At 40.3% G+C, this 18,370-nt stretch overlaps 1 protein-coding gene across 4 annotated transcripts in view; it reads left to right on the top strand.

Moving 5' to 3' along the window:
• The window catches only part of SPOCK3 (SPARC (osteonectin), cwcv and kazal like domains proteoglycan 3), a 405,705-nt gene that overhangs the window by 378,345 nt on the left and 8,990 nt on the right, over positions 1 to 18,370 (top strand). For 3 of the 4 annotated variants that reach the window (XM_065596527.1, XM_008173177.4, XM_065596528.1), the window contains exon 8: positions 15,745 to 15,966. The exons of the other annotated variant lie outside the window; for it this stretch is intronic. In XM_065596527.1, the coding sequence (XP_065452599.1) occupies positions 15,745 to 15,966 (222 nt within the window). The remainder of the gene's footprint in view (positions 1 to 15,744; positions 15,967 to 18,370) is intronic. 4 annotated transcript variants of the gene reach the window in all.

The following is an 18,370-nucleotide window of genomic DNA, read 5'->3' as shown; positions in this document are numbered from 1 at the left end:
ATTGCAGGGAGCTGGTTAAATAGGTGAGGGTCTAAGATTGAGAAGCCTGTGCAAGCCTGATAATGGTTCTGGAGAGTAAAACTCCAGGAACTAGTATAAGGACTGAACCAGTATAAGCAGGAGTGCAACTCCAAGAGGAGACAAAAGAAACCACTCAGTAGATGTTAAGTGCAGTAGTAGGTAAAAGGGGAAAGGCAGCCTCACAAGAGGCAGTAGCTATGTCAGTGGGAGAAGCTTTCTCGGTGACTTAGTGCTGCGTACACTGGCGCTTGGATTGGTACTTATGTAGTAGATTATTCACACACCTGAGCAACATAAGTTATACTGAAGTAAATTGTAGGGTAGACAAGGGGTTAGTAACATGTTCAACTACTCAACTTGTTGCAGTACTTGTGAATCTGAATTGGTTTTAAAAGTAAGAATATCCTTTTTGTTCAGTCCAATATAGATGAGGTGTAAGCTTTTTCATTTACTAGATTTAATTTAAACAAGTCACTGCAAAGAGAATGATTGGACAAACTCTTTCTGTAGGAATAAGAGAGTAATTAAATATGCAATCACTTGTAATTTCTCTCCACAAATAGGTTTATGATGCAACAAATGTGTGTTTTACTCCTTAACCAATTACCTAATATATTGTAACATCTCTTAAAACAGATTACTTTAGCAGTCTTTTCAGAAACTCATACACTGTTACACATGTTGCTCTCCTTTATTTTACTTGCTAGGCAGGAAATGTTTGCAGTGGGTCTGCTTGTTTAAGATTGATATTTGGGGACTGAATTACAATTACTTTCTTGTGTATTTTTGACATCCAAATATAGTTATTTTTTCTTTTTGATTACACTGTGCAGTGAATGAGGCTGACCAGTTGATTCTGCTTTTATTTGTGGCTTTGGGATAACTGAAATATTTCAGATGTGACTTTATTAAGACAACTACATATTTTTTCTGATATGCTCCTTTAAAAGTTGTTCATTTTTCGGCAAAGGAAGTTATTTCAACTCCTGAAGTGATTGGCAATGTTTCTATAATTTGCAGGATAAATATATACTCTTAACGTCTCATTGAGTTACTTGGAGCTACCTATGTGTTCCTCTCTTTGTGCACAAAGACATGAAGAAAGAGATCCATTGAGCATAATAAATCCCTATTAAGAAATCCTTTAGATATGACAGCTGCTCTGCTTCCTCAAAGGTTAAATTCCTGAATGAAAGATGAAACAGTCCTGACTAAGTCTTCTTAGCAGATGGTCAACAGATTGTGTTAAGTGGACCCAACCTTTAGATCTCCCATGTTTCCAAGCCAGCTGGGTCTTCTGGGCGGAGTCTGTCTCTAGCTCTTGGCCTTTACAGCACACCCTGGACTGCAGATTCCCATGTGAAACCCTTCCTTGGGGAGAAGGAGAAGTGGGACTCTGCAATCTAACTGCCTTAGGCCCCAAGACCAGTGCTGAGAGTTCCTGTGCCTTCCCAATCGCTTGTGTGTGTTTCCTCAGAGTTCTACCACCCAGGAACCATGTGACAGTTAAAGCAAGGAACACAGGCTTGGCAAATGAATGTCTTAATCTCTCTCTCTCTCTCTCACTCTCACTCACACTTTACTGTTAGACAGCACAGGTGATACAGATCTGTGCAAAATGATAAACATGCAATCTCCCCTATCAGAGTCCTCACCACTCCAGAGAGTTCTTGGAGTAGTCAGTGTCCTTGAGGGAAGGCAAAGCTCCTTCTGCCCTACCCTGACCCATACACACACACCACTGCTCCAGCTGTGTCTTCTGTTTCTTGCAATGGATTTGCTTTCTTTAGAGCATATCGCTTTTAAGGCAGTCTATGGCTCCTTTTCTTTGTCTCTTTTTCTGCTGGGGATTTTCCATTTTCCATCTCCCTTGTTGGCTATTGGGCAAAGTCATTATAAAAGTCAGTGATTCTGCCAGTCCTAATAGGGTGGAACTATTCGAGGTTGATGGCCCTGTTTCAGCTTCACAGACATAGTTTGTTTTGACTACAAAATGGAAGTTTTAAACTGCAGTGAAGGTTTCAGTCATAAATGCTATTCATAAAACAAAAACAAATTCATAAGCTGACATAGACATAGCCTCCAAACTGTCAGTAATTAATTAAATTAATGTGCTGCTATCAAGCTAATACAGTGGGAGAAGCCCAGATCATTGCTTTTTAATTTATGGTTATGAAGTTTTGTTTAGCTGTTGCTTATATTTAAAATGTGATGCTCCTTAGTAGTGTAAACGGAATGCTTTCTAATACTTAAGGGATTTAATTTACAAACCTTATGTCTTCCCCAGAATCCAGTTGGTGCTCAGAAAAAAAGGAGGGGATGTCTTAATAGTTATTTGTATTCAGGGTGTAGTTAGAAGGCCCATTCTGTGAAGCACTGTATATACACAGTATCAGAGGGGTAGCCGTGTTAGTCTGAATCTGTAAAAAGCAACAGAGGGTCCTGTGGCACCTTTGAGACTAACAGAAGTACTGGGAGCATAAGCCTTGCATCTGAAGAAGTGAGGTTCTGACCCACGAAAGCTTATGCTCCCAGTACTTCTGTTAGTCTCAAAGGTGCCACAGGACCCTCTGTTGCTTTGTATATACACACAGTCCCTGCCCTGAGAAGTTTGCAGTCTTAATAGACAACATAGATGAAATAGGGAAATATTATTACCCCCACTTTGCAGATGGGGAACAGAGGAACAATGAGATTAAATCAGATTTTACTGGGTTATTAAAAATAGCTCTAATAGACTTTGCTTATTCTTTTATGTATTTATGTATTTTGATGGAGAGCAACAGAAGGGAATTAATGTCCAGCAAGCAAAGTAAAAGAAATATAATCCCCAAAATATTTTAGTTGACTGACCGACTGTCTCTGAAGAAGTCCTACTGCAGACTTTTTTGTGTTACACATTGAACCATCACAGACTGAAGAAGAGATGGTGGATCTCCCAATGGCCCTGAAAGACATTAATTACTTACATGCTGCACTGGAAATCATTTTGAAGAAATTAGAGACTATACTAGCATGAAAAAATTACTTGTCCACTTGGACAGAACTAATGTAGGTAAGTATTTCATTGGGATTTCAGAAGATGACATACTGACCTTGAAGCAAGATAAAGACATGACCAATTAAAAAAGAGTTAGATAAAATTGACAATTTCAAGAATCTGCTTTGACACACTAAGTACTGTGAAAATCCCAGAGAACCCTCTGTGGGAAGAGATACAATTGAGATTGTGCAGACACAAATTAAAGTACCATATATACTCGTTTATAAAGCGAATATTTTTGGTTAAAAAGTGACACATCAAAGAGCTGGGGTCAGCTTATAAACGGGTCTACACCAAAATTTGATGATTTTAAACTCTATGGAATCATTGAATTTTAATATCTAATACATTGTCATTTTGTTTACCTGGAGTGTCTGCGGGCATGGAGCCCCTCAGCTCCCTGTGGCCACGGTTCGCCGTTCCCAGCCAATGGGAGTTGCGGGAAATGGTGCCACTTCCCGCAGCTCCCATTGGCTGGGAACAGTGAACCGCAGCCACAAGGAGCTGAGCGGTTCCATGCCTGCAGACGCTCCAGGCAAACAAAACGTCCAGGCCCGCTAGAGGCTTACCCTAACGGGCCGGGAGCCAAAGTTTGCCAACCCCTGAAATCTAGGGTTGGCTTATGAAAAGGGTCATTCAGTTTTTGCTATTTTTACCTAATCATCTTGGGGGGTCGGCTTATAAACGAATGGGCTAATGAACGAGTATATACGATATTATTTTTACTCCCATCCTTTTTATTATTTAAGTGTCATACAGAGCCACAGTGAGCAAACAGAGATTTGGAGAATGATCCTTGCCTAACCTGGCTTCATTTTTTGAACTTCTGAGATCAGATTTCCCCCTACTGTTACTCACACCTTCTTGTCAACTGTTTGAAATGGGCCACCCTGATTACCATTACAAAAGTGATTTTTTCCTCCTGTTGATAATAGCCCACTTTAATTGAATTGTCTCATTAGAACTGACCCCACACACACACATGGTAAGGCAATTCCCATCTTTTCATGTACTATATATAAATATATATATCTTCCTACTGTATTTTCCACTCCATGCATTTGATGAAGTGGGTTTTAACCCATGAAAGCTTATGCCCAAATAAATTTGTTAGTCTCTAAGGTGCCACAAGTACTCCTCGTTGTTTTTGCTCTCTATAAGAGAGACATATTATTTGGAGATATCACCTTAAGAAAAAAAACCTTCACTGCTGAGCTTACTGTATGAGAAAATGCCAAGCACCCTGAACTGTAAAACAAGTTGTTGGCAAGCTGTAGAATTCAATGCATCCTGCAATATCCAGCCTGGTGGCAAGGAAGAAAGATTCTTTTTTAATGACCTTGTGCATGTGCCAACTTGGTGAAGGGCCAACTGGCCACAGCAGGAGCTAAAAGGAAGAACATGCTTCTGTGCAGGAGTTGGATCGAAAACCCTCTTTGCTCAAAATTAAAAATCAGAGCAATCAGCATCAGTATTGTTGGATCAGGTCTGGCCGGATTGAGCCTATTTTAGAGGGGAAAACAAACAGTCTGAGCTACATCGAGGTCTTCCTTTTTCCTTAGGAGACCTGAACGGTCACTCCTACTCACCAAGTGGGCAGAGTCTGCTGATCCATGTAGTCTCACATTGAGCCACTTATGAGCTGGAGGAGCCTCTGAGTAACCAGTCTCATTGCAGATTTTAGGATTTTTTTATATAATACATTTTCTATCACGTTTCCTTGCAAAGGAGCCTTCAAAGTACGCACCAGATGCAAGGGATGAAGGGAACTTGCCGTTGTGCTCCATTTTACCAGTAGAAATGATCTCAGACACGCTTTTTATGTAAAATGAGGTGTACTGCAAATAATCATCTCACCGACCCTTCCCTAAATCCTGAAGCTAACCTGGTGCATATTGATGTGATCATAGTGAGCATGAATGTTATGGGTTTTAGGGGAGTGACAGCAAAAAAATGTTCTAGTCCAAAATGCTGTGGCTGGATCTGCTTGTTGGAATGTTCAGACCTCTCCTGGGCTCAATCAGGTTATAACTGGTAACATGGAACAACCTCCCTTGCTGTAGTAGCTGCTGCAAGAGGAACTCCTCTCCTGCATCCTCCATTAGTGCTGATAAAAAACATGTAGGATGTGTGCTACAGTCTCTTCATTGCCCACTGCTAGCTATTCTAATAGTGCACTGGAGGAGTGGTCTGACCTTCTGCAGTGAGTGGAGTGAGAGTCTTGCAGATGCTGACAGCTTGCCTTTCTGCAGTTTGTAGTAGTGCTATCTATCTAGCTTTATACATCAAATGGTCTTAATTGGCTTTGAAGTCTGTATAGACTGGACAACAGAATAGAGGTCAAGTATTTACTGCTGCCACCATTGTAGTAGAATCTAATGTTTAGAGCACATTTTCACCTCATTGATGCTTTTGCTGATTTTAGGCACCAAGATCACAAATTCTTGGATCATTAAATAGACACAAACCAGGAACCTGAACATCTCCACACTTTGTGGATCAAATACATCCCAAGATAAGATGTATTTCAGCAATAAATGACATTTCTCTGAGATATGGAGGAGAAAATCCTCCTCGTTTAGTATACATGTTTTTAGAAATTGTAGGTGTTTGGTCATCTGATCAGTCAATTTTTGTGCAATAAAAGTTTTTCGCAAACCCGTTTTTTTCTTTCTATACATGCCTGCACTATCCTACATATAGTACTTGTTTTTTATTTTCTTAAATTTGTGGCTAATTGATAGCCAATTTACAGCATTTTTACCAATTCAAAACTCAGTTGCTCCCCAACATATTTTGTTGTTGTTGACTATGTTCAGCCTGGCATTTTTGACTTGCAGAGGCTGTAGCAGATGCAAGCAGAGAATAACACTTTTCCCTTATGTAGCACATTTAATCTTCAGCGCAGATTTTATTTTTTCATTTGTTTCAATTTAACAACATGAAACAGTTATATTGCAAGCTCTAGGGATTTGACTGTGTCATCGATTAAAAACAATTACAAATAAACCGGGAAACACCACTCTCATAAAGCAAACACTCAGGAAGAAAAACATTACAGAACAGAAACTGCCTCCCAAACCTACTCAGATTCTCACAAAAGCCCCACACCTAATGAAAGGGAAATTGCCTCTCCTGAATGACTCATGATAATCCAGCATTCTGCCATTGGGTCTGGAATTGGACTGACCTATCTAAAGAAGGGAATCAGAGTAACATGAATTACCCCATAGAACCTGTGAGATAACCGTTTTCAGAGTAGCATCCGTGTTAGTCTGTATCCGCAAAAAGAACAAGAGTACTCATGGCACCTTAGAGACTAACAAACTCCAATGAGAAACTTCTGAACTTGAATTAATATGCAAATTAGACACCATCAATTTAGGCTTGAATGGAGACTGGGAATGCCTGAGCCATTACACACACTGAATCTATTTCCCCATGTTAAGTATTCTCACTGTCTGTAGTGGGTTATCTTGATTATCACTACAAAAGTTTTTTCTCTTAATTAATTTAGCCTCCTACCTTTTCATGTTCTCTGTATGTGTATATATATCTCCTTACTATATGTTCCATTCTTTGCATCCGATGAAGTGAGCTGTAGCCCATGAAAGCTTATGCTCAAATAAATTTGTTAGTCTCTAAGGTGCCACAAGTACTCCTGAGATAACAGTGTTATATGATACCATTCAATATCAGTAACGGGTGGCAGAAACTAGCCCTGACTGGAAGATTTAAATTTGCCAAATCTTTCTGTAATAAATATGCTACATTATAGCACCTAAAATTCTTCTCAGTTTTATCTCTGAGATTGGGAATAGGCACTACAATTTTCTGATAGAAAATTCCCTATTTTGAAATAGTCTGAAGTATCTCTTATGGTCTATGTTTAGTTTTTCCAAAATCCACTGCATAATAAAACATTATTTCTAATGGTATATTTCAGTATTCAACAGTATGTCTATTATATCTTAACTTAGAGAAATATAATGAATATATATTTCTTGGATCCCAAATGTCCTTATTTTATTCCAATAATTTTAATAATATCTGATCTTTAATGGTTTTATGATGACCAATTTAAGCATGAACCACAAAACAGCCTCTTTCTAAACTCCATCTATACCCACATATGCACTGAGAAATGACCAGAAAAGGTACATTTTGTCCTTAAAGGCTTCAAAGTAAAAAAAAAAAAAAAAAAAAAAAAAAGACAACAATTGGGAAGAACAAGAATCTGTGATGTAATCAGTTGGCAAATTGGTGTGAAACATAAGAAAGAATGAGGGATGATGTCTTTTAAGACAGGGAGCATAGTTTAAATTCATCTATGATTTAATAATTTATACAGTCTTAAGACTTTTAACAGTGTGTCTTTCAGTATATTTTGTGTGTTGCTTCTTTGGGAAGGGGTTGGAAGGAGGTTAGTAAAAATCCAATGAAATGCAGCTAAGCAATTTTATTTCCTCTTGGTCTGTCGAGAAAATGTGGTAGGAATTTGTAGCTTATACACATTTGTAGCTTATACTGAATGGAGATTAGAAGCTAGTTATGTGCAATTGATGTCTTTAGTGGTTCAAATTTGAGCCTTTCTAGCATTTTCTTCAAATACTAATCTGAAAGTTTTGTGTCCCAAGTATTCGTGATCCATCCTCCAACAAACCCCGCTCACAGGACTCCCTCAGCCTACAGCTCTTCTCTCCCCTTCCATCTCAACTGGCCTCAAGATTCCTCCTTTGATGTCTTTTGGTGTGGGTTACTGTTGGCTTTGATCTCACCTTCCCATCTGGTTTGACATTTTATGGAGCCACATGACCCCCACAACCTCCTCATTGTTGTTCAGAGAAACCTAGTGGCTGTTCCCTCTCAGCAGCTGTCTTGGGTTCTGTGGGGCTGCTCTCTGCCGAACTTCAAAAAGCTATTTTGGGCAAAAAAAAATAAAATCACCATTTCCCACTCGTACACGTACGTGTACACACATGCACACAGAGCCAGGACTACAAACATTCTCTTTCATGTCATGCTCTCTCAGTGGACAGAAAACCTTTAGCAACTCAATCCAAGCGCTTAAGAAGGATTTAACTCTCAGAGCCAGTGAGGCATCCCTAGTAGTGGGAGCAGGAGTAGCTGTGGTGAGATATTAATGTCTTGGGGAGTGTGTCCTAAGGAATTAATAGTTTAAGGTTCCAAATAGCTTCAAAATCTGAACATTACTAGGTGTTCATCCTTAACTGAAATACTTATTAGTCTTCCAAAACCTAGTAAAATAGAAAAGCTGCTTTAGCTGGTTAGGACCATAACTGATTTTGATCAAACAATGTTTGTAAAATAATTTTTGACATTTCATAAATCTTTTTAAACTAAAATATTTAATACTCTGTCATCATTTGCCCACTGTAGTCACAACTCACCCACCCACAAATGATGATAGTTTTCTATATTTTCAATTGAAATCTGCTGACTAGATCAGTCTCCACTGAAGTTTGTGCACTAGTAGCAGTAGATTGCATGCCCATAGTGGGTAACTATAAAGGTACGTGAATTCCTAATATAATGCTTCTCCATTTGTAAGCTCTTGTGCATACAAAGTAGCATCTACTCTGTCTGGTAGAAGGTTTTAATTTGTAATTAGCTATGCATGTACAGGGCCTGCTCTAGGTTTTTTGCTGCCCCAAGCAAAAAAAATTTTGGCTGCCCCCTCCGCCCTTTCCCCCCCCCCCCCCCCCCCCGCACCCTCCTACTGCTCCATCCCTGGGTCACTGGTAACTCGCTTCCAGGGCGGGTCATTCAGCAGGAATTTTGGATGCACAGAACACAGACAGAATTGGTTCCCATATGGTTACAGAACTGCAGTAAAGTGGAACAATTTTCAGCTTGTGTGATTAGAGGATATCTGGATGCATATTATAAGACTGTCCTACATAAATGAGGAAAAGTTGAGGTGCCTTTATTATTCTTTTGTTCCATTCTTTGTTTCTATGGGGAATTTGCCAATGCAATATCACTGTCTTCCTTTTAAACAAATAAAACTAAAACTTAAAAATAATAATAATTAAAAAAAAAAGCAATGGCTGTTGAAAATAGCAATTCCAGTCCTAATAACCACTGGGAAGCATTTCTTGCTCAATTTATTCTACTTTTTCCTACAGCAAGTTACAGTGGATCAGTATATTTGATTTGGGAGAAATGAAGTAACAGCTGCTCAAATTGAGCTTGAGCACTCCTGAATTTTGAGGGTGTTCAAATCTGGAAGGCAGGTGCTGGATTCCCTTTCTGAATATTAGCTAAATCTGGAAAAGAAAAGTCAATTTCTGCTTCCATGGCTCAGAAGTGTAAATCCTCCTACATGCCTGGTACCGTATCTAAAGCTGCCCAGTCTAGTAGAGCCTCCCTTCCCTTACTTTTCATTTTAAATTCTAGTGGGATCCATGTACCTGCCTTGCTAGGCTTCAGATAGAGAGGTGCAATGTCCATTTAGTCCACCCAATTTTTTCTTTGGGGAAGAGCCCAGCCTGGGGCCGCAGGAGATGCAGGTGGGGGCCAGAGCTGGGGCAGCAGGGAGTGCGGGTGCAGGGAGGGGGGAGAAGAGCCCAGGGCTAGGGTGGCAGGAGATGCGGGTGGGGAGAGAGCCCAGGGCTGGGGCGGCAGGAGGTGCGGGTGGGGGCCAGAGCTGGGGCGGCAGGGGGTGCGGGTGCAAAGGGGGGAGAAGAGCCCAGGACTGGGGCGGCAGGGGGATGCAGGTGGGGGGAGAACTCAGGGCTGGGGCAACACAGGGGGGTGGGGGGAGCCCAGGGCTGAGGTGGGGGGCGGCAAAAAACCTAGAGCTGGCTCTGTTCCTACCATTTACAGCAAGCTGTAGCATGAGGTTTCAGTTCTACACTCCTTCCCCCTCCCTTTCCTGTTAATTGCGGCCAAGGGAATGCTGGGAAATGTAGTTCTTTCCCTGCTCCAGGGCTGGCTCTATAGGCAGGGAGCTAACCAAGGAACTACAGCTCCCAGGGCTCCCTGTTGGTTCTCAGCTCTCATGCTGGATTCTTGCCCCCCTGCAAATTTGCTGCCCCAAGCACCTGCTTGCTTTGCTGGTGCCTAGAGCCGGCCCTGTGCATGTAGTACTAGCCTTTGAAATATTCTAGAAACTAACTCTTTAATTCAGTGACTATTATGCACAGGTCAGTATTAGTGTTAGAGATGACAATACACAGCTTTATATTATGAATATGCAAAAACTATGGGAGGTGGAAGTGGCCTAACATGAAGTAGTGATGACAAAGTCCATAACAAGTCCTTTCCTCTGCAGTGAGGAGGGATGAAGAGCATATTACAGCTCTTGCCAATCATGTCATCAACAATATAATGAACCCATTTGACCCTGAATCACATCCAGAGGTGCTCAGGGCCGCCCAGAGGATTCAGGGGAGCTGCGGCGCTTGTGCTTACCCAGCGGCGGTCCGGGTCTTCAGCAGCACTGAAGGGCCCCCGCCGCCAAAATGCCGCCGAAGATCCGGAGCGACTGAAGGGCCCCCCACCACTGAAATGCTGCTGAAGACCCGGACCGCCACCAGGCTAGGGCTCGCAGGGCATTTCGGTGGCGGGGGGCCCTTCAGTCGCTCTGTGTCTTTGCAGCACTGAAGGGTCCCCCACCGCCGAAGACCCGGACCGCCGCCGGGCCAGGGCTTGCGTGCCCCTCCAGGGCCTGGGGCAAATTACCCCACTTGAACCGCCCCCCCCCTCCCCCCCCGTGGGCGGCCCTGGAGGTACTTATCAACATATCTACCAGATGCATGTAACATCAGATGTACAAGAGTCTCTACTGAAAATAGCAGATGTAGTTGAAGAACGAATGGGGAGATTTGTGAGAGGTGCACTTGATTATGATGTGATACGCAGCTTTTTCAGCCCAGTCAAGAAATCTGGCATAAAAAACATTTGCTGATATGTCAAAGATCACATTTAAGTCTGGCAGGGGAGAGACAATCACAACAGCTGTCAGTCCAGAAGTTTTTTTCCTCAGAGCCCTGTCCTGGGCAAGATGCAGAGATATTTCAATGGCGTCTGTTCTTAGGCACAGTCCTATTAGGTGACTATGTCCCTCTTCCACTGAGAAGAACAGACAAAGGTGAGTTAGGACATCAGCTGAAAGCTTAAGCTGAAAGAATCCATGAGCTAAGAACATGCAACAAAGAAACCACGTGTATATCAGAGATGCCATAGCTTTAAGACAAATGATGTCTGGAGGCAAATTCCACACATTTGATGAATTGTCTGCTGAGTACTCAAGGCACGCCCTAAAAAGATTTTACCAGGTTTATTTTGTAATCAGAGTTTTTGACAGATTGAGAACAGGAACTCTGTGAAAACTGCAGAAAGACAGAGCCAGACAGGATCTAATGTCAGATGCAAAGAAATACCGGGTGGAAGTCCCGTGCCTCCATGGAAAAACATTCTAAACATGGCATCCAACAGGCAGTCACTTGTAAAATTCCTTTGTGAATATATGGAGCACACCCAACAAAACGCATCATCTTGCTGGAGGCTTTTCAAATGGTGAAGTAATGAAGTCCATCACCAGTAGAGGTATTGAAGAAGCCCAAGACTTGTACAGTACTCAAAAGGAAACAGACACAAGGATGCTTCTGCATTATATATGCCAATATGGCTTTTGGTGTCAAAGGAACCATAGTAATTAGGTCACCTGATACAGATGTTTTGGTCTTTGCTGTTCATTACTTCCAAAAATGGAACACACAGATAACATGTGGATTGAAACAGGCACCATTTCCAGCACAAGTAACAAGCAGTGCTTCATATTTGTGCATGCAATTTGTGATGCACTCCTGACTTTTGCAACATACTTCCTGCTGTACAATCATTAACAAGATGTAACTCAGTATCATCCTGATTTGGTATTAGGGGAAAAAACCTGAGTTTAATGTTGCAAAAATTAAGGGAGCTTACTGCTTCAGAGGTCTGGCCAAATTTGAACAGAGTGATGGTCAAGGAAGTTGGCAGCAGTGCTGTATGACCAGAGTGAGAAAGAAAAGGAGACCCACAGAGACCTGAATTGATTGTGCCTCAATCTAGCCATCTATGACTAGACTCCCACCATATGAGGACCGTTCCGAAGAGCATATCAAAGAAAGATATCACAAAGAAAGATTTTAATGTCTTCACACATAAGTAAACCAGATATTGGATCACTATTGCAACATGGATGGAAAAATGAGGATGATGAACTACTTCATGTATTCTTCAAGGGCCCAATGACATCTGAACTTCGACAAGATCTTATTTATGTCTATACCAGGAGAAGTCACTGTGCAATCTTCCCTGTACAGAACTGTGTACATGCCAATGCAATGAAGACTGGTAACCCATGCAGTCTTGACAGAGGCCATAATGATAACAAGATGATAAGTATGTAAACTAGAAATGTCACTGACACTGTTACATTTCAATGATATCTGTACAAATTTATTACATTAGTTTTATCCTTTTCATTGTTTTTATGATGCTTTGAGGTCACAAAGAAATCCCATTTTATGTCTTTAAAGAATACATGGAGTCATTAAACTAACAAAAGGAAAAAAGAAAATATTTCAGTGGTCATTTTAATGTGTTGGTAGTGTCATTGTTTATCCCCTGTTTTTGTGGTAATGGCACTATTGACAGCTCCACATCACACCTCATCTTAAAGTACACATAATAAGCTTTCAAATTATGTATAATATGCTTGTGTGTAGAAGAGATACATTGTCAACAAAATCTTGGTGTGTGCCGTTTGCCTATTATAGAATCATAGAAATGTTGGACTGGAAGGGATCTCAGTATGTCATCTTGGCCATTCCCCTGCATAAAGACAGGACTGAATATTATCTAGACCAAGGGTAGGCAACCTATGGCACGCGTGCCAAAGGTGGCATGTGAGCTGATTATCAGTGGCACTCACACTGCCCGGGTCCTGGCCACTGGTCCGGGGGGCTATGCATTTTAATTTAATTTTTCATGAAGCTTCTTAAACATTTTAAAACCCTTATTTACTTTACATACAACAATAGTTTAGTTATATAGACTTATAGAAAGAGACCTTCTAAAAATGTTAAAATGTATTACTGGCACGTGAAACCTTAAATTAGCGTGAATAAATGAAGACTTGGCACACCACTTCTGAAAGGTCGCCGACCCCTGATCTAGACTGTGCTTGGCAGGTGTTTGTCTAACCTGTTCTTAAAAACCTCCAGTGATGGAGATTCCACAACCTGCCTAGGTAATATGCTCCAGAGCTTAACCATCCTGACAGGAAGTTTTTCCTAATGTCCAACCTAAATTCCCTTGCTGCAATTTAAGCTCATTTCTTCTGTCCTCTCCTCAGTGCTTAAGGAGAACAATTTATCACCCTCCTCTTTATAAAAACCTTTTATGTACTTAAAGAGTGTTGCCATGTCCCCCATCAGTCTTCTCTTCTCCAGACTAAACAAACCCATTTTTTAATCTTTCCTCATAGCTCATGTTTTCTAGACCAGTTGTTCTCAACCTTTCCAGACTACTGTACCCCTTACAGATGTCTGATTTGTTTTGCGCACCTCAAGTTGCACCTCACTTAAAAACTACTTGCTTACAAAATCAGACAAAAATACAAAACTATTACTGAAAAATTGCTTACTTCCTCATTTTGTCCATATGAAATTTTAGTTTGTACTGACTTTGCTACTGCTTTTTATGTAGCCTGTTGTAAAACTAGGGAAATATCTAGATGAGTTGATGTATCCCCTGGAAGACCTTTGTGTACCACCTAGTTGAGAACCTCTTTCTAGACTTTTAATAATTTTTTTGCTCTCTTCTGGACTTTCTCCAGTTTATCCACATCTTTCCCAAAGTGTGGTGCCCAGAACTGGACACAGTACTCCAGATGAGGCCTTATTAGTGCTGAGTAGCGTGGAAGAATTACTTCTTGCGTCTTCCATAAAAAAATCTCTGAATGATGTTCACTTTTTTTTGCAGTGGTATTACATTGTTGACTTGTATTTAGTTTGTGTTCCACTAAAACCCCCAGATCCTTTCCTACAGTACTTTGTTGGCAGTCATTTCCTATTTTGGATTTGGGCAGTTGCTTATTCCTTCTTGAATTTCATCCTATTTATTTCAGACCATTTCTCCAGTTTGTCAAGATCATTTTGAATTCTAATCTTGTCCTCCAAAGTACTTACAGCCCATCCCAGCCTGGCATCGTCTACAAATTTTATAAATGTTCTCTCTATGCCATTATCCAAATCATTTATGAAAATATTGAATAGAACTGGACCCAGGACAGATACCTGTAGGACCCCACTTGGTATGTCCTCCTAGCTTGAGTGTGAAACACTGATAAATACTCTGAGTTGTGCACCCACCTTATATTAGGTTTGTCTAGTAACTCTATCTAAGTTGCATTTCCCTAGTTTGTTTATGAGAAGATTGTGTGAGACAGTATCAAAAGCCTTACTAAAGTTGAGATATATCACATCTGCTGCTTCCCCACTATCACAAAGTTTGTTACCCTGTCAAAGACGGATATTAGGTTAGTTTGACATAATTTATTTTTGACAACTATATGTTGACAGTTACTTATCACCTTATTATCTTCTGGGTGCTTACAAATGGATTGATTATTTGCTCCATTATCTTTCTGGGTACCCAAGTTAAGATGACTGTTCTATAATTCCCTGGGTTGTCCTTATTCTCTTTTTATAAACAGGTGCTATGTTTGCCCTTTTCCAATTCTCTGGAATTTCTCTCCTGTCCTCCACAAGTTTTCAAAGATAATTACTCATGGCTCAGAGAGCTCTTCAGGCAGTTCCTTAAGCATTCTATGATGTATTTTGTCAGACCCTGCCAACTTGGGGCTTATCTCCACTTAAAAACTTACAGTGGCACAGCCATGCCTCTGCAGCTGTGCTGCTGTAGCGCTTCAGTGTAGACACTACCTATGCTGATTAAACGGATTTTCCCATCAGCATAGGTAATCCACCTCCCCAAAAGGCAGTAGCTAGGTTGATGGAATAATTTTTCTATCAACATGGTGCTGTCTACCTGAGGAACTTAGGCTGGCTTAACTATGCCGGTCAGGCATATGGGAAGAAGGAATGAATACATTGTTTTTTGAGTAATATTCTTAGTGCGTGCTGTTGATAAGTTATAATTTTTAAAGTGTTGCTAAGGATGAGAATAGCCTTTTAAAGTATTTAATGCATATCATAGGAAGTAACAAATGGGCTGCAATGAGTTACACTGAATTTACTCCTTTTTCCTGGTTCTGTGAACATCACAAATGATTCGAGCTCCATTCCCCTGATTTATGATGTCATTAAAATCCCTTAAGAGAATTACTTTCCTGAAAATCACTCTAGATCATTTATTATTCTCCAATGTGTGTTTCCTGTATAAAAATTTTGGGGAAAGGGTCATATTTTTGAATGCTTTGAGCATGATGGGGGAGCTAATTTTTAACAGATAAAGTTATTGATGTTTTTTTATAAAGTTAGCATATTACTTATACACAGGCGATCAATAACATTCACTATTTATGTACTGTGTCTATTCCAGTAAAGCCATATCCATGACACAGCACTTTCTTTCCTTGGCTGAGTTTAGCACCAGCTGTATCTTTTACTGTTATCTGATTTCTTTATATTTTTACCTCTTAGGATTTGATACCAGCATTTTGCCAATTTGCAAGGACTCCCTTGGCTGGATGTTTAACAGACTTGATACGAACTATGACCTACTGTTAGACCAGTCAGAGCTTGGAAGCATTTACCTTGACAAGAATGAACAGTGCACCAAGGCATTCTTCAATTCTTGTGACACGTACAAGGACAGTTTGATATCTAACAATGAGTGGTGCTACTGCTTCCAGAGACAGCAAGGTAAAAGATGAGAATAACTTGCAGATGCTGACTGACCTTATTGTACTGTTTTATCTTTTGGGAACATGTTAAAAAGTTTATAGTGAATTACAAGCACTTAAGTGCTATGCTATGAATTTGTTTAAAGGTTTTGAGCCACTGTGCATATAAAGTGAAAAAGAAAGCTAAAAACCAAGCTGAGCTGGAGAAACTTAGCTGAGAGTCAAGAAATTCTAAATAAAATGTAAAAGAGCAATTAATGCTTTGATAGAAGCATTGTTTCTGTTACCAACCGCCACAGAGAGGAAAGAGAAGGACCAAAATAAAAGGACAAAACTATTAGCATTAATTTTCTCTCGTTTTTCCCACATTATAAAATTAACTTTTTATTAACTTTTTTACTACCAGGTTATAACATTTTAACTGAAAGAAATTCAATGTTATGCATAAGGTTATTTGCATTCATTGGGCCATAAAGCCACTGATTTTCAGGACCTAGCTTAAACTCTTGATAACTTCTTGAAATTCTTTGGTTAAGAAAATAGTAGCTCAAAATATCTAGAGGCAATCCTTTCTTAATTGTCCACTAATGTAAATTAAATTAAACTCAAATAACAATTTTATATCTGAATGACATATTCCATAAGTTAGAAAATAAAAAAATGAATTAGAATAAGATTTTTGAAAAGCCTGCTCACTGTTTCTTAGCTGAAATGGAACAGAAAATTGAAATGCATCCACTGAGCTTCTTATTTGCAAGATTATTTAGGACGAGGTTTTCAAAGGAACAAATGGCAGTCAGGCACCTAACTGCCACTGAAAGTAAGTTGAAAATGCCTTTCAGTGGGACTTTTATTCCTACTCACTGAAGCACTTCTGAAACTTTTACCTTATGTGCACAATTGTGTCATTTATGCCTATGAAAATCCCCTACTTAAGTCCCATTAACGTTCATTATTAAGGCTTAAACCTGACTTCACTGGGAGTTGAAGACTCTTACCACATTGCAGGGTCAGACTCTTAAACTCTCAATTATAAATCTGAACAAAAATAAGAATACTTCTGGGGATATATTTTGGCTAACTGCCTTCTTTCCTATTTAAAACATGCTATCAAATATAAGCATATTGATAACTATTCAACTAACTAGTGCAAAAGGTCAAGATTTCATCTTCCAAACAATCTTTCTTGCTTTATAATAGGACTGTCTTTTTTTTTTCATTTTTAGAAGTAGTGTACTGCTTCAATAAATGAAGTATCCTCCATCTCAAGTTGCTTATTAAAGAACATAACCAGTTCTTTTTAAAGAATACACTTATTTTAGATTAAATTATGAATATTTTGAGGGGTGCATATTTGTTCAGTTGTCTGAAAAAGTCCAGTCATGTTACAACCTGTAAGATCAAATTTATCACAATTTTTTGTTCTTCTACCAATTGGTTCTCCTGCCAGTTTTATACTGTATATATCAGTGGTCCCCAAACTTTATTTCTCGCACCCCCCCTTACCAGTAATAGAATGTGTTTTCCCCCTCCCCAGGAGTGGAGTCACAGCTGGGAACAGACAGCTGAGAGCGGGAGCCGGGAGCTGGTGACCAAGAGCAGGGGCTGGGAGCAGGACCACGTAGCCAGGGCCACAGCTGCGGACTGGGTCGTGGACCGGGGCAGAGTAGGGCTGGGTGGCACTCCCTTCCCACTCCCTCATGGGGCCTGGCCTGGGCCCTGCCATGCCCCACTCGGGGAGCATGCCCCTCTGTTTGGGGACCACTGATGTATGTATAAAGCATACTTTTCACCCATTGTGTGCAAAGGGCACTTCCATGGGATAGTTATGGTCAGTTTTGAAGTCTATACTCTATAGACACTGTGTATAAAAACAACTGATCAGGATACTGCTAATCAGGGTCTGATGTATATGTACCTTAGTCATAGTAATAAAAAAGTTAAAAATGGAGTCGAACCTATCAGCAGCATTTAGTGGAGAGTTCTCTCCCTGTCTCAGAATCCAGCAAAGGGACTGGCCATCACAAGGTTTTATCCTCCTCCCTCGTTTCCCCACCCCCTTGCCTATGATGGCACAACAAGGTGCTGATTTAAAAGAGATTAGATTGCTGGTGTTATCAGCAGCTTGGCTGAGAGTGGGCATATAATGCCTCAACACCAGTAATGATGTGAAATTTCAGTTCTGGCAACTCCTTGAACATTTAGAACACTTCCATGCACCCCTTCCCAAAATTAACACTACCACCAAAACCTGTCTTCTCCTCCCATTGCCAGACCTAAATATGAGGGGGGAGGGGGAGAGAGTCACTGTTCTCTTTGTCAGCTACCTATTATTAGCCCTTTTATGCATAATTGTTTCCCCTTAGAATGAACAAGCCACACAATCCTCTAATAGTAAATTTCAAAATTTCAGTTTTATGCTA

This window comes from Chrysemys picta, chromosome 5 (assembly GCF_011386835.1).
Source record: "Chrysemys picta bellii isolate R12L10 chromosome 5, ASM1138683v2, whole genome shotgun sequence".
NCBI classification, from domain to species: Eukaryota; Metazoa; Chordata; order Testudines; family Emydidae; genus Chrysemys; species Chrysemys picta.
Note: the sequence above shows the minus strand (reverse complement) of the source record. Positions and strands in the feature narration are given on the sequence as shown.